The following is a 13,864-nucleotide window of genomic DNA, read 5'->3' as shown; positions in this document are numbered from 1 at the left end:
ATATATTTCTTTTGTTTGTATATTAATTTATTTTTTAATGCATTGCCAAAGGTCGCATCTTCCATTTCAGTGTGTTCACACGCACACATCGTGACATTTATATATCTGCTCTAAATACCATTCATTTTCGAAATATTAATTAGATACGTTCTCTAATCGAGCATAACAGTATTTCTCATGTATCTAAATCTTTGAGCATTCGCATGGATCACTACAAATAATCTTAATTTGTATAACAATAACTAGATGCATTTGACTTAAAGAAGGCTAGAATTAAACGATTAAAGTATAGAATTTGAGTACCAGAAATAAAACTGTGATTTTCGCGAACTAAACCTAACCGGCATTTTTTGCACTAATGTTATTATATTATATAAGAAGCTTTATTCTCTGAAATTACTCGAAAAACATTTTTTTTTAATGTTATCCCTTCAGAATATTTCTATATGGGGGACATATCTTTTGTTATCATTTATATTCCCAGCACGTAAATAAATAATAATACTAGATTACATAATGTTTTATATTCATGTATATATTACAAGCATGTAGAACATAACTGTAATCGTTGTTATCTCTAATATAAAACGTACCGCAAGTAATATAGTTATTCCTAGAGGACTATTGTTTGCTATGTAATGCGTTTATAATTAATTTATTCACAAATAAAATAATATATTCCTTTTCCTGTGATATTTGCATTGTTTACACGATTTTCACATACCTATTTTATCAAGGTAGTATCTTACAGGGCTTATACGTAAAAGTCCCATTTTTTTTCTAGAAAAACATTTATTTTTAATTTTATCGGATAACTACATTAAGTTTAGCGACTGCTGCTTTTCCTACTTGATCATGAATTCTATTGACTGCGCTTTGAGTCAACGTGCGCTCCATGTGTCTGTACACTATACGGTAACAATGAGATGTTTTTTTAGTCTTTGGATGTATGAATTCGTCTTTCAATGAAATCTGCTCAATGACATCACCACCTATTTCTCTAACTACATCGTAGAAATCGTGAGAAGAATAACTTCTGTCTTCTGGCAACCAGAAACTTATGTCACTGTTACAAGATGGATATATACTGATGGGCTAAAAAATTACATTTATGTCAATTTTTTATAAGTTGTAACTAATAAGTTGTAATTAACAAAATGTACAGAAAGATGACAACATTCGAAATAGTTCTTCAACGTTTATCTCACCTTGTATTGTATATGTGCATTAGGATTGTCTACTTTGAATTGATGTAGGAAGCCCGCGTCGTTGCTCCAGAATAATCTTATGTCTGAAATATTATAAAGTTGCATGGCCAAACGTTCCAAGCCGAGACCGAATGCCCATCCGATCCGATCCGTGGCACCGGATTTCTGTAGAATTTCCTGACGCATAATACCGCAGCCTAATATTTCGAGCCAATTATCGTTGTGTAATATTTCTAGCTCCCATGATGGATGTGTGAATGGAAAATATTGGTCGACCCATCGGCACTGCATTTCTAACAAGAAATGTATTCAAATTAATTTCAAGTCATTTTACCCACAACAGGAACAAATTTGTTATGACACTAAAGAGATAGGTATGTGGGTTCTTGGAATTCACTAAAGTTTTTTGTTATTAGTTTTATTTTCTTTAAGAAAATTTTTTAAAAACTTTTTAAATTCAATTATATATTCTCAATCTATGGTATAAAGCTGTTTGAAAAACAAATAAAATATTATTGATAGAGTTGATTGCTCTAAATCTCATTAGAGATATAAATATGCGTTAAATATGCGTTTTTTTTTAGAAAATACTATTTTTAAATTATTCTTAGAGTTATTAGGGTCCATATGTTCCAATTATGAGTTAATGGAGAAAAACTGTGACGAGTTAATTTCGCTTAAAAATGAAAAACGTGCTTCAGTAAAATTGAAAATATTGAAGAGAAGTAATACCTTTTCCAAAGATAGCTTGTGCTAGACTAGTAAGAGTACTCTTCAGTTCCTGCTCCATCACTTTCACCGCTTCTAAGCTATGACAAGCCTGCTTGTCAGCACTTTCTATCCCTCTGTGCTCAAACAATTTAAGATTTTCGGAATCGTTCACGTCGCGAAATATCTCCTGCGATGTACGCAACCTGACTGCGTCGACTTGGTGAAAAACTGGGTAGTGCGTTCTGTCAATTTCATCACGTCGATACACGTCGCCGATGACGAGAAAATTATTCAATCCCATCGAGATTAGCTCAGCCTGATGCGCGGTGGTGTGCGCTCTAAGTAACGTATCTTGATTAATAAAGTAACAATCAGTTTTCTTTCTACTTGGATGATCCTTTGGTACAAGAAGGGAATCAAAGTTTTGCTCGACTGTGACTACAGGACATATATTGTCGTAGATACTAAACGATGGAGTCCCACTTTTACTGCGGAACTGTCCATAAAAGTAATTCATGATGCGTTGACGTAAATGCGAGAGTGGATGGTATTGCTGAACATGTAGATTTCTCCCCAATTTAGCGATAATGTTTGGCGTGACATTTGTCCAATCGTCCGTTGTATATTTTTGACCCAAGAGCACCAGTTTGTTACTCTTATCGACATTGGCAGCAACTGAGACTTTTCTATAGGCTGTTTTAACATTATTTATCAATGTTTCCTTGCAGAAGCGACACGTGATACACCTGTAAAAAATATACTTTAAGCAGGGATTGGCATCAGTCATCTTGTTCAAGTTGAAATATGTTTTGATATATTTACATACCACATTATATTAAATGTTAATTAATTTTCTCTTATTTGCAAGAAAATGTGTTGCGAAATATATTGATTCACATTGACTTCAAAGTTGCCTCAATATCTTCAAGCATGTGTATCTTGCATAAACTATAAAAAATAGATTTTTATTATTTATTTACATACTTAATTTACATATTTTTGTTATACTTATTCACACTGTATAGATAAGATTATTTCGAAATCAATTGCAAATACTTATTCATATTGATTTCAAACTTGTCTTTGTACAAATCTTGAACATTTTCATCTTACATAAACTAAAAATAGATATATTTATTACATTTTTATATACATTTCCATTTAATCTCACTATACATATAAGGCTATTTTAAAATATATTATAATGTAGGCAGGTTAAACTGTGTGCAACATTTGTTTATTTTGTTTGCCTAAAAGGAAGGAGTGCTTTAATTCACATGAAAGTTGTTAATTATTTAATATAATTGTGCAAATAAATATCCTGAGGTTATGTAACAAAACACAATTTTTTTATCAGAATTGATAAATTCGACAAACGTCGAATATACAATTTATAATAAATACCAGTGATATTACCGTAATTTGCGACTCGCATAAGTCTACTTATACATGGAATCTTAACGAGTAACCTCGAAACTCGAAACGCCATCAAACCACCGATACTCACAATTCTACATACATAACCACAATCCACATAATCATGTGCCATGTGCCCGGACCATCCGACCATCACAGTAGAGTCGGATTTAGCTACGTTTAAATTGCAGTGGATTTCTAGTTTTTAGAAATAATGGGTCCTACTCGAGACGCGATTGTAAGCCTTTATCGGAATTTAATCCGGGAAAGCAAAAAATGGAACTCGTACAATTACAGGTAACATAATATTATTGTAAGACGATTTTTATATTAAACACCCAAATAAATATCTAATTTGTTTTCCTTTATATTTTTTTTAAGAGATACTACTTAGGATTTTGTCCCCAAGAATTCTTATAGCAATATATTAATAAGATTTTGTTCTGTATATATTTATATTAGAAATAGTATGTATTGGTTTTTTTATTTTGCAAATAATTGTAATCTGTGAATCATCTAATTGTGTTTATGTGTTTTTTATGGCAGAGAGTGACAAAGAGTGTATGTAAAAAATAATCCTTTGGTACTTTTCAGAATGTACGCTCTGCGAAAAATACGACACGAATTCAAAGAGAATAAAGCGTTAGAAGATGAGGAAAAGGTTAGGCATTGTTATGCAAAAGGACTGGAAACACTGTCGATGATCAAGAAACAGGTCATATTGGGCGATCTCTACAGTACTAGGCCCTTAATTATTGAAACTAAAAGCAAACCACACAACACAGTAAAATAGAATACAATTGCAATCATTTAATTTAATATATCGCATCGTACATCTGCTTTTATCTATCATTTTTAATATTACAAAACAAGCTAAGATTAAGAAGATTAGTGTTGCTATGGAACACTAGATACAATAATCATCAAGTAGCATTTATCAAAAACATACTTTAAAACTGTGATTATTTGATTATTTCTTCACATATCTTCTTCGATATAAAAAGTAGTTTCTGTAGCAAAGATATTTCATTTACATGACCATGTATATTTTGAAGTATTTTTGTATTTATGTGTGCTCTGTATATACGATTAGATATTGTAAATGTTTTTCAGATTGTTAAAAAATAAAATTTTGTTAATGTTGTAACATTGCAGATTTTACAATTAATACATCAGTTATATGTTACAAATATAGATAATACTAAATATAGATAATACTAATATTAAATATAAAGATAGAATTTAAATCTGTCAAAGAAATAAAAGGATATTTCTGTAATTGTATTATATTTGTCATTTCTAAAATTTTAAGTACTTGATCTATTATGATGGTTGTCGATTTTTCAAAATTTTTATTAGTTAAAAAATATCAAATAATTTATCATAGTAGATAAAATAGATTGTGAATTTACCGAATGTCTGCATTCAGTAAACTTTAATTATCTACATCAATGACTATTTTTTAAATCGACAAAGTATCAAGAGAATATTATAATTACCATATAGAAAAGATAGGAAGTTGCATAAAAAATGTTAAAACTCAACTTTGAAAAATTGATAAAGTATAAGCGAAATGCAAGTAAATAAGAAATAATTTAAATAACTCCAAACTGGTATTTAAATTTAAAAAAAAACCTCTCTTTACTATATTTATTATTTTTTATTTATCAATATTATACAAAATTATAATCTGAGACTGGCATAATTGTTAATTTCTAAAACTCAACGATAAAAATAATTGTGTAACTCTTGAATACTAATGTTATAAATACTATAAACTATAGTATAAAGAATATAGATATATAAAGATAGTGAGAAAAGCGCAGCAAAGACTGATGAACACTCCGAGCAGCTTGGTGATCAGCTGTTTCAAGATGACAGCTGATCCGGTGCGCGGTGCGTAGTACAACGCGACGGAATGATTAGGAGATATATCGTGTAGTGATAAGGAGAGATAACAGCTCGAAAATGGCCACAAGAAACTTAACGGAACCCTTCGTTTTGATGCGAAACAATGCTCTGCAGAGTAGGCACATTTACGCCGAACAGGTGCGTGTACTTAACCTATTCCAACATAAAATTGCTTTTATCTTTATTCTATAATACTCATAATGTTTTACATTAAATTTTTCAGAATCTTACTGATAGCGTCGCACTGGTGGAATCGGATTCCGGTGCATCCGACAATGTCGAACTGAAGGGTGTGGATAGTGATGCACCACCCACCTGGGCAGATGCCTTGGAAGAAACACAATACATCCTGAGCAGATTACGGGTGAAAATAGATAGCCTGGTCGAGCTGCACTCTAAGCAGCTCACCAGACCTACTCTGGATGATACGTCTCAGGTTTGCAAATTCCTCATACTGTAATTCGGTTTCTTAAGCTACCAAGATTCAAATAAACTATTCTGTCACTTGTTCTCTTGCAAAAGAAGAATGCATCGACTAAGTGAAATGCTTAGAAGTCATAATATTTGTAATTATCGGGATTTGAAATATATTTTATATTACTGTGTAGGAGGAAAGACAAATGGAACAACTGACACGAGAGATTGGACGTGCATTCTCCAATGGCTATAGACAAGTACAAACAATTAAGTCAGCTGGCAGGCATGAAACTAAGCCTGCGGAACGTCGGCTAGCTAACAGTGCTGTAATGGCACTTTCGACTGCCTTACAGGAGTTAGGTCTTCGATATAGAAGTGCACAGACTCATTATCTGACACGTATGTTCTTCGTAATATAATAAAAATAATCAACTGTTAATATATTCAGAAACTATGCATTTTGCGGGTTATCTCCGGGTGATTTCCAACAAGGACACAGTCAGGCACAGTGTAACACAGTGAATCATTACATCCTTATTTGCCTATGTTAAACAAGGATGAACCCTCTGTGTTCAGATCCATTATTAAAATGTCAGCATTTCGTAAACATCACTTCATTAAATGACTACAATAGCTATTACTATATATTTCCTAAAAAAAAAAAAAAAAAAAAAAAAAGGGCTATAGAGATACAAAATCCCGATAATCTAAATAAAGATAATGGCTGTGTAAATATATGGAAAAGTATTTTCCCGATTATTGAAGATTGACTGTCCTTCCCCATACCTTCACCTTCTCTGCCTACTTTAGTGTATAGAAAGGAAATCCTTCGCGGGAATCCTCGCAGTCCTTGCCTTAATGAAGTCAACCGTAATGTTCATGTTGGTATTCTAATAATGGATCTGAGATTCAGATCCATTGTTATTTCCGTAGATAATCCGCGAAATGCACAGCTTCTGTATAGAAAATACCCATAAAAGCCTCAAAAGCAACTGTTGATATTTTTAATAAACTAATATTATTTATGTACATATCCAATAAATCATTGCAGAGGTGAAATCAAGAGAAGAGAGGAATAATCAGTTCTTCGCTGAAGATCAATCTCTTTTAAATAATATAGCAACCGATTCTTGGGTGACAGAACTAAACGAGGCAGCTGGTGATTATTGGCCAAAAAATGAACAAAGACAGGACTCGGTTTTACTGCAGTTGGAGGAACCGGAAGATAGGATGAAATTAGCAATGGAAAGGGAGGAACAGATTGGAAGTATAGTTCAAAGCATAGCAGACTTAAAACATATTTTTAAGGTAAATTATATGTATATATAAAAATTATTATAAATACTCATGATAATAATTACAAGTAAAACTTTTCGATTTGGTAAATTCAAATTGTTTTGATATTTATTTTGATACTAGTGCATAATGTAACATGAGTAGCATGATAAAGTCTTGAACAAAAATCTGGATTTTTGTTGTGTACAGGATCTTGCAGTAATGGTACAGGATCAGGGTACTATTTTAGATCGAATCGATTACAACATAGAGCAAACGCAAGTACAAGTACAGGAGGGCTATAAACAATTGAAGAAAGCTGACTCATATCAGAAGGCTAATAAAAAATTGTACTGTATTGTGATTCTCGCGGCTGCTATTATATTACTTAGCTTCTTGTTCGTCATATTTAAGACGTAGAATCAACTATAATTAGAATAAAATTAACGTGAAAATATACTTGTTGGTATTTATCGTGTTCCATAAAATGAAACGTCTTTATAGAACTGTACATAATGATGGAAAAAGCTATTTTTTAAAATAGTCCGTGCAATTTTCCTCAAGTGTTATTGTCAGGAAAGAACAATTATATTCGTAAAATTATGACGAAATGTTGTTCGGTCCATCTGTTCATTGATTATATACAATATGATAGAAATAATAACTATGAATGTGGCATTAATCTTTTTAATCAATGTTAATCTTGCTCTGTATAAATTAGTTTTAAAAATAATTCCTCATAATATCGTAATCCTCATAATACCTGCAATTTTAAATGGTTTCGCTGTATTTTAATTCTTATAGTATATACTAAGAGTGACCGCAAAAATAACAGATTTAGGATAGAATAATTTATTTATATATATATTTCACATTAACTGTATATTTTTTATAGCGATAAATTATGTTTTTTTTATTTATGTTTAATATTATAACGATAAAAATGGAAAAAAATGCAGTTTGACTTTTTATATCTGTATTGTAAATTATTCTGTACATCCAATTGTTAAATGATCATTCCATAATAAAACAATGACTGAAGTTAAGTCTTGTGAACTATACATATTTTTTTGTGTACATACACAGCATGATCTATATAAGATATTACAAATTGTTTTTTAGAAAGCAAAAAAGATAACAATAAGATTCTGTTGATACTTTAAAATTAACTGGGAGCTTTTAGTGACAAATAAGATTATTCGCTATTATATCTTCGAAAGAGGCAGGTGATGATTTCTCCTATTTCCGGTTTAAATTAAAATCATAAATTTATAACTTCTTATATAAATCGGTTCTCATTCTGCATGTAAAAATACGTATCTACCAAATCTAATGTGCTCAAGATTTATTTATGTCTCTTAAGTCTCTTCTACTTCATTGCATCTTCTTGAACATTGCATTTCCTATCACAGATTGTGTATTAAGTATTTTTGTATCCATACGTATCCCTGTCATCATAGCTAATATCTATATATGAACTTTCATTTTAATAAAATTTCTAAAAACTGTTACTATACTATGAACTATAAATGATACGTTTTAATGTTTGTTTTACCTTCTATAGCTACAGTAACTCGCTTACTGCTAATATCAAATTCGTAACATTATATTAAATACATTTTAGGCTTATCGTTACAGCATGTATTATAACCCTAAGTTTAGATGCCGTACATTTAATACAACAAAAGAATATTTCTTGCATTTTCACAATACGTTATCAAAAAGTAATATAAAAATCTGTGTTTTAAAATATAATAAAATTATGAAAAGTACGTTTCTCTTTTTTAAATCCAGCTTTAAATTGAATAAACTAATTAACTTAATTTTAACATGTGAATCTTAATTAACGTATGATTGTATACAATTAGATATCATAAATAAAATTATGTAAAATATAAATAAAGTTCGTAAATTAAGTGTAAATAAAAACTATTAAGTAATAAAAGAAGATGCAAAAAGTAAATTTTGTGGAAACATTTTGTACTAAAAAGGTAGTATTACGTACATATAGATTATACTAATAACAGAGTGTTACTAGTCTATTTCACTAAATCACAGCTTATATAATAAGAGATGTAAAGGCATATTACACGGCGGATTAAAGATGTTACGTAAAACTTAAGATGAGATAATCGTCTTATTTCGTGATATTCTGGGAAAAAATGTTTTATATATAATTTTATATATTTGTATATAACTGAACATATTTTATACATAATTACATATAATTATATATATTTATGTATAAAACATTTATTTTTTATGTATGTATAAAACATTTTTTCCCGGGATGTGTTTTCATTTGCAAATTGTTAGGAAATAAAAATACGTAATGTAAAAATGCTTGTGCATTTGGATAAGCACAATTGTCCGGCCATTCTAAAAACTTGTAAATATTCTAACCTATCGTAAAGATAAAAATTATTAAAAGCATTCCTATATATCTATAAATGTGCATAAAAAAGCATTTAACTTAATCATAAAAAGGCAAACACAGATTAATCCTAAGTACATACATGGTATCAGAATTTATATTAAGAGTTTCGTTGTAGTATTCGTTATTCTTTACGAAACTCGTTACAATACAGACTCCAACAGTTATATATTAACTGTATATACACTTTACGAGATGTAGAATCTAATAAGGGTGTATTTATGGAGAGATCTGTAATGTATAGTCATGAAAAATTTGTCAATAATATAATATTGTACCTAAAAACAAATTGTTAAATTTAGATGCAAATACTATTGATATTATCTCATACATAATTTCCTTATCAAGTGGAATGTTAACAAGCGCGAACAGATCTAAAATAGATCAAAAGTGGCATTTAAACTCATCTTTTTCCGCACGTTGTAAGTCACTACTCGCTGAGTAAATGTAACTATCATCGCCCTTTAATTTTCGCTAGAGATGCGTTCCACTTAACTTTCGCAATTTTCACGTGCATCATTTCATCCCTAACGTTTGTTGACATGAACAAAATGATGCTCGCAAGCGTTGTGAGCGTTAAGTAAAACGCACCCTAGGAGATATCTCGACGAAACAATTAAATAGTTATGTACATTTAAAAATCGGTCGTTTCCTGGCGAAGGGTGTAATATGGAAAGAATATAAAAATAATTTTAATAGTATATACAAACACATTTACCCAGCAATCTCTTGGTATAAATGTTAAGAACTAAGCGATAGTCACCCATACGAATTGAGCAGAAGTCACACGATGTTAATGCGCCTATATATAAAATAATTTTGTTAAGATACGATTGAGTCGCGCGAGTGGCTGTCAGATCTCTTAGATGTTTGTGGTGCATAGAATATGCGCCACAATTCCAAGCGCACCGCCCAAAACGAAGCGAACAAAGTTGTTACCAACTAGAGGTCCTAATGCATAAAGTCCTTTTATTGGCGCGTTAATCACCTCGTATGTGAAATCATCGATTTCAATTGGATTCGATTTGCTATCGATCAGCTTATCTGCAAATTTACCCAATCCCGTACCGCCACCTTCTAGGTATGACAAGTCTGGTTTGTAGCCTGAAAAAAATTACTGAATACAGTAACATCAACGAATTTATGAACTAAATTTACGAACTCAATACTATAGCCAATATCTATTATCATATTCAATCTACAAGTTTTATTAATTTAAGTTATTATTAAGAAGTACATATGATGTTTACCGATAAGAATAGCTGCAATAGATACTGGAAATGTGTGCAGCTGACCGTTTGGAGCGGAAAGAGTGACTGTCCTCCTTATGTTTCCTTTCTCGCAATTTTCAGAAAGACTGACGAGTGTATATCCTGGCAAAGACTTGTACAAAGGATAATTTGTACCTCCGCCAGCCATCATCTCGTACACCTTATGATACTCCGGATATATGGAATCCGGTAGCCATCGTAGTCGATCGTAACTGGTAGTTATTCTCTCGGCGGTTTGTTTGCCCCATTCATTTAACGAATTGCGGAATGCGTGTAACACAGGTATACCTCGAAAGCGTGCGGCCATAATCGCGTCAGCTGCGCTCAGACCAGCTCCGATTACTAACACGGGTGGGATCTGTTCATCGGTCGAATCTTTGCCTACGGTTAACAATTTCTCAAATGAGAACAAATCATGAACGAATTATGTAATAAATAAATGTATGAAAAAGACAAATTTTTCCAGAAGCTGCCAAATTAGGTGCAATCATCTCTCTTTATATAATTTTCCCTTTACGTACCGTACTCGCTGACCAAACATCCTAATCGAGTCTCGAGATCGTTAAGATCGTGTGTCACCCATTGGCGATTCGTGTTCTCCCCATGGATGCCCAGATGATTGGATAAATCGGTCGTGCCAGTTGCAAGAACTGCTCTTTTACACCGATATCGAAATCGTTTTCCATTTTTATTCTCGTACCCGTCTACAATCCAATTGTATCCTCCTTTGCTCTCAGGCGAGTCCGAATTCGGTCTTACTGAAGTAACTGTGGTCCCACTGCAATAGATTATTTCGTGAAAGTCCGCGTTGATGTCGATAACGGTTTTGTGTCAAATATTTCAAATATATACCATCGGAAGTATTGTGTCAAGCCTTTCCTGTGTACGTAGTCCTTGTAATACGCTGCCACGGTACCCATAGAAACTCGACTAGATGCCTTACAAACATTTAGTTTTTCTAGCCGCGCATATACGTCACTGTCTGCGGTTAAAACCGATTTTTGTAACTGTTCAGCTTCGACGAGTTTCTCCCACTGCCTTAGATCCAAGTCGGGAAGTGACATCCATCGGCTCAGACTGATAGTCAGTACATTGGGGTCCATAGACTAGAGATAATCATATTAAAAAGGCGTTAAATTAAACAATACTGAAAGAGCTTTTCATAATATATAAATATGTTGCGTTAAGAATTAAGTAATACTTATAATTAGCCTTATCGATTCCCAACATAAAATTTTTAATTGTTCAATAATTAAAATATTAGCTATTCCAATTTATTAAGACTTTTCCTTTCATCATTTTTCACCTATCGTTTTATGCTTCATGGAAAAGAATTATTTTCAGGATTACAAAGAAGTGAGAAAATATCGTTGATTACGTACTTGCCAAGCACCGCCTGGTTGGCCCTTGCCAAGGACAACGTGGTCCACGATCCTGTGCTCGAGATGCTCGTCAGCGGAAATCCAATCAAGCAGTGAGGACACGTCGAGCCCGGCGTCGACACACGGATGCTGCAGCTGATCCATGAGAAGAGCCAGTGGTCGACCGCCGCCTCTACCCTCGATGCCGGAGGACAGGCATTCGAGTTTGCAGCGTGTGCTGCATGCTAGCCCGCCTCCTTGCGTCCTGCTGACACCAGACTTGGAGTACTGACGACGATTGTTAGTAGTTATATCAGTGTTCGCATCGTCCGGCGTATCACCGCACTCCTCGTTGCTGGTCGTGCAAAACCGCAGTCGCGCTGTCAGCATATCATCGCCAGGATGAGGTTCGCCGGTATAGTAAGGCCAATTTCCGGCGAGCATATACGATAGACATATCCCGCTGGGTCCATTTCCTGAGGACCAGAAATTGTGTAGAATCTTTACTATTTTGACAAACGACCTGAATTATGACTGCTGAGACTCAGAGACATTTTTATTAACCTTCTCACAAGCTTTTTATTTAATATGCTCTTACAATAAAAATGTTAGCTTTGTAGGAAATTAATACTAAAAAATTTGATCAGATTATATACTGGAGAATTGAGAGTTCACTTTTAAAATAAAAGAATTTACTCATTTTTAATCTATAACAAACTAAGTTTAATATAAGATGCGTTATTATTATTAAATTTTCTCAAGACATCTTATATACGTACCTATGATGACAACATCTTTATAAATGACATCATTATCGTCGACCTCAAACATGTTCTGCATTTTTTCTTTTTGTATATCCGATATCTGTGTAAACGCAATTTTCCTGCTCGTTTGGCTACTGCAAAGAAAACGATTATTTATTGTAAAAATGTTATGTAACATTTTATGTGTACGTCAATACACATACAATTATGAAAGAGTAAAAATAGCGCAACTGTTATTGTCATCATTTTCCTAAAATAATCTTTATTTGCAGCAATCATTTTAGCATTAGTCACGTTTGTAACAAGTGAGATTATTACACAAGAACACTTATCATTACGCGATAATGACCAATTTTTCCCGACGAGTAGATAATCTCGCAGAATTTTCCGTATTTTAAAATATTAAAGAACAAATCTACAAATTATATAGATAATACATTTTTCAATTTTTTAAATATAATTGAATATACTAAATATTTATTACATATATATTACATTCCACAATTATGTGGGTACGGAAAAGATAAACTAAGTACGTACGCCATAAGTTTTCTACGCATTCGTTAATTACACGGTACGTAAAAAGTCGATAAGATAAACGAAACGTACTTCTTTTTGGATGACTTTGCGACTTATGAATGTAAAGTGTTAGAAGTGTTATTTATCTCTTCTATAATCAATGTAAACACTCTTGCGACTTGCGACTATTCATAAATTGTGCAGAATGTAAGGTAAATTTAGTTAGTGAAAATAACCTAATTATTGAACAAAATGATAAAAATGTTCAATATTAGACTTTTAATGACATGTATTCTACATAAATTCGTAGTGTATAAAAATTTAATAAGACAAATTTATTTAGTCATATATATCATTAAAAGCTTAATATTTAAAATTGTCATTTCGTGCAATAATTAATGTCCACTAACTGGTACATTTACCTTTCAATCGCTTGTGTTTTCTGTCGTTACGAGATCTTGAAGATAAATCATGTCGTTAGGAAGTAAAAGTCATGACCTTCGTTGTAATTAGCGGTCTTCGTTGACGTCATGTTTCCTACTCTCTAACATTTAACCGGTTCACCCGGTATAATTAC

The 13,864-nt window shown here is 32.3% G+C and overlaps 4 protein-coding genes across 6 annotated transcripts in view; 2 read left to right on the top strand and 2 right to left on the bottom strand.

Annotated features, from left to right (window-relative positions):
* Positions 1–505: 505 nt before the first annotated feature.
* Positions 506–3,419, bottom strand: PheRS-m (Phenylalanyl-tRNA synthetase, mitochondrial). 2 transcript variants are annotated; one of them, XM_018503148.1, is made up of 5 exons: positions 3,336–3,419; positions 2,746–2,867; positions 1,941–2,665; positions 1,209–1,501; positions 506–1,095 (listed from the first exon to the last, which is right to left on the bottom strand). In XM_018503148.1, the coding sequence occupies exons 2-5, from the start codon at positions 2,748–2,750 to the stop codon at positions 805–807; spliced, it is 1,314 nt and encodes a 437-aa protein (XP_018358650.1). In that variant the 5' UTR covers positions 2,751–2,867; positions 3,336–3,419; the 3' UTR covers positions 506–804. The 2 variants fall into 2 exon arrangements, with proteins under 2 accessions (XP_018358650.1, XP_018358658.1); XM_018503156.1 differs by lacking the exon at positions 3,336–3,419 and adding an exon at positions 3,061–3,079.
* Positions 3,420–3,458: 39 nt separating this feature from the next.
* On the top strand, positions 3,459–4,235 carry bcn92 (LYR motif-containing protein bcn92). Its single transcript, XM_018503189.1, has 2 exons — positions 3,459–3,632; positions 3,930–4,235. Exons 1-2 carry the CDS (start codon positions 3,550–3,552, stop codon positions 4,126–4,128), a joined length of 282 nt encoding a protein of 93 aa, XP_018358691.1. The 5' UTR covers positions 3,459–3,549; the 3' UTR covers positions 4,129–4,235.
* An 893-nt stretch (positions 4,236–5,128) lies between these two features.
* Positions 5,129–7,772, top strand: Syx16 (syntaxin 16). Its single transcript, XM_018502920.1, has 5 exons — positions 5,129–5,384; positions 5,470–5,682; positions 5,855–6,062; positions 6,715–6,971; positions 7,149–7,772. Exons 1-5 carry the CDS (start codon positions 5,304–5,306, stop codon positions 7,356–7,358), a joined length of 969 nt encoding a protein of 322 aa, XP_018358422.1. The 5' UTR covers positions 5,129–5,303; the 3' UTR covers positions 7,359–7,772.
* Positions 7,773–9,227: 1,455 nt separating this feature from the next.
* The window catches only part of LOC108758490 (oxidative stress-induced growth inhibitor 2), a 19,249-nt gene continuing 14,612 nt past the window's right edge, over positions 9,228–13,864 (bottom strand). Inside the window, exons 3-8 of one of the 2 annotated variants that reach the window (XM_018503486.1) lie at positions 12,784–12,902; positions 12,026–12,480; positions 11,496–11,749; positions 11,165–11,421; positions 10,623–11,024; positions 9,228–10,476 (exon numbers count right to left, since the gene is read on the bottom strand). In XM_018503486.1, coding sequence (XP_018358988.1) covers positions 10,235–10,476; positions 10,623–11,024; positions 11,165–11,421; positions 11,496–11,749; positions 12,026–12,480; positions 12,784–12,844 — 1,671 coding nt within the window. In that variant the 5' untranslated portion in view covers positions 12,845–12,902 and the 3' untranslated portion in view covers positions 9,228–10,234. The remainder of the gene's footprint in view (positions 10,477–10,622; positions 11,025–11,164; positions 11,422–11,495; positions 11,750–12,025; positions 12,481–12,783; positions 12,903–13,864) is intronic. The other variant, XM_018503490.1, reaches the window with a different exon arrangement.

Source organism: Trachymyrmex cornetzi, unplaced genomic scaffold (genome assembly GCF_001594075.2).
Source record: "Trachymyrmex cornetzi isolate Tcor2-1 unplaced genomic scaffold, Tcor1.1 scaffold1017, whole genome shotgun sequence".
Taxonomy (NCBI): Eukaryota; Metazoa; Arthropoda; class Insecta; order Hymenoptera; family Formicidae; genus Trachymyrmex; species Trachymyrmex cornetzi.
Note: the sequence above shows the minus strand (reverse complement) of the source record. Positions and strands in the feature narration are given on the sequence as shown.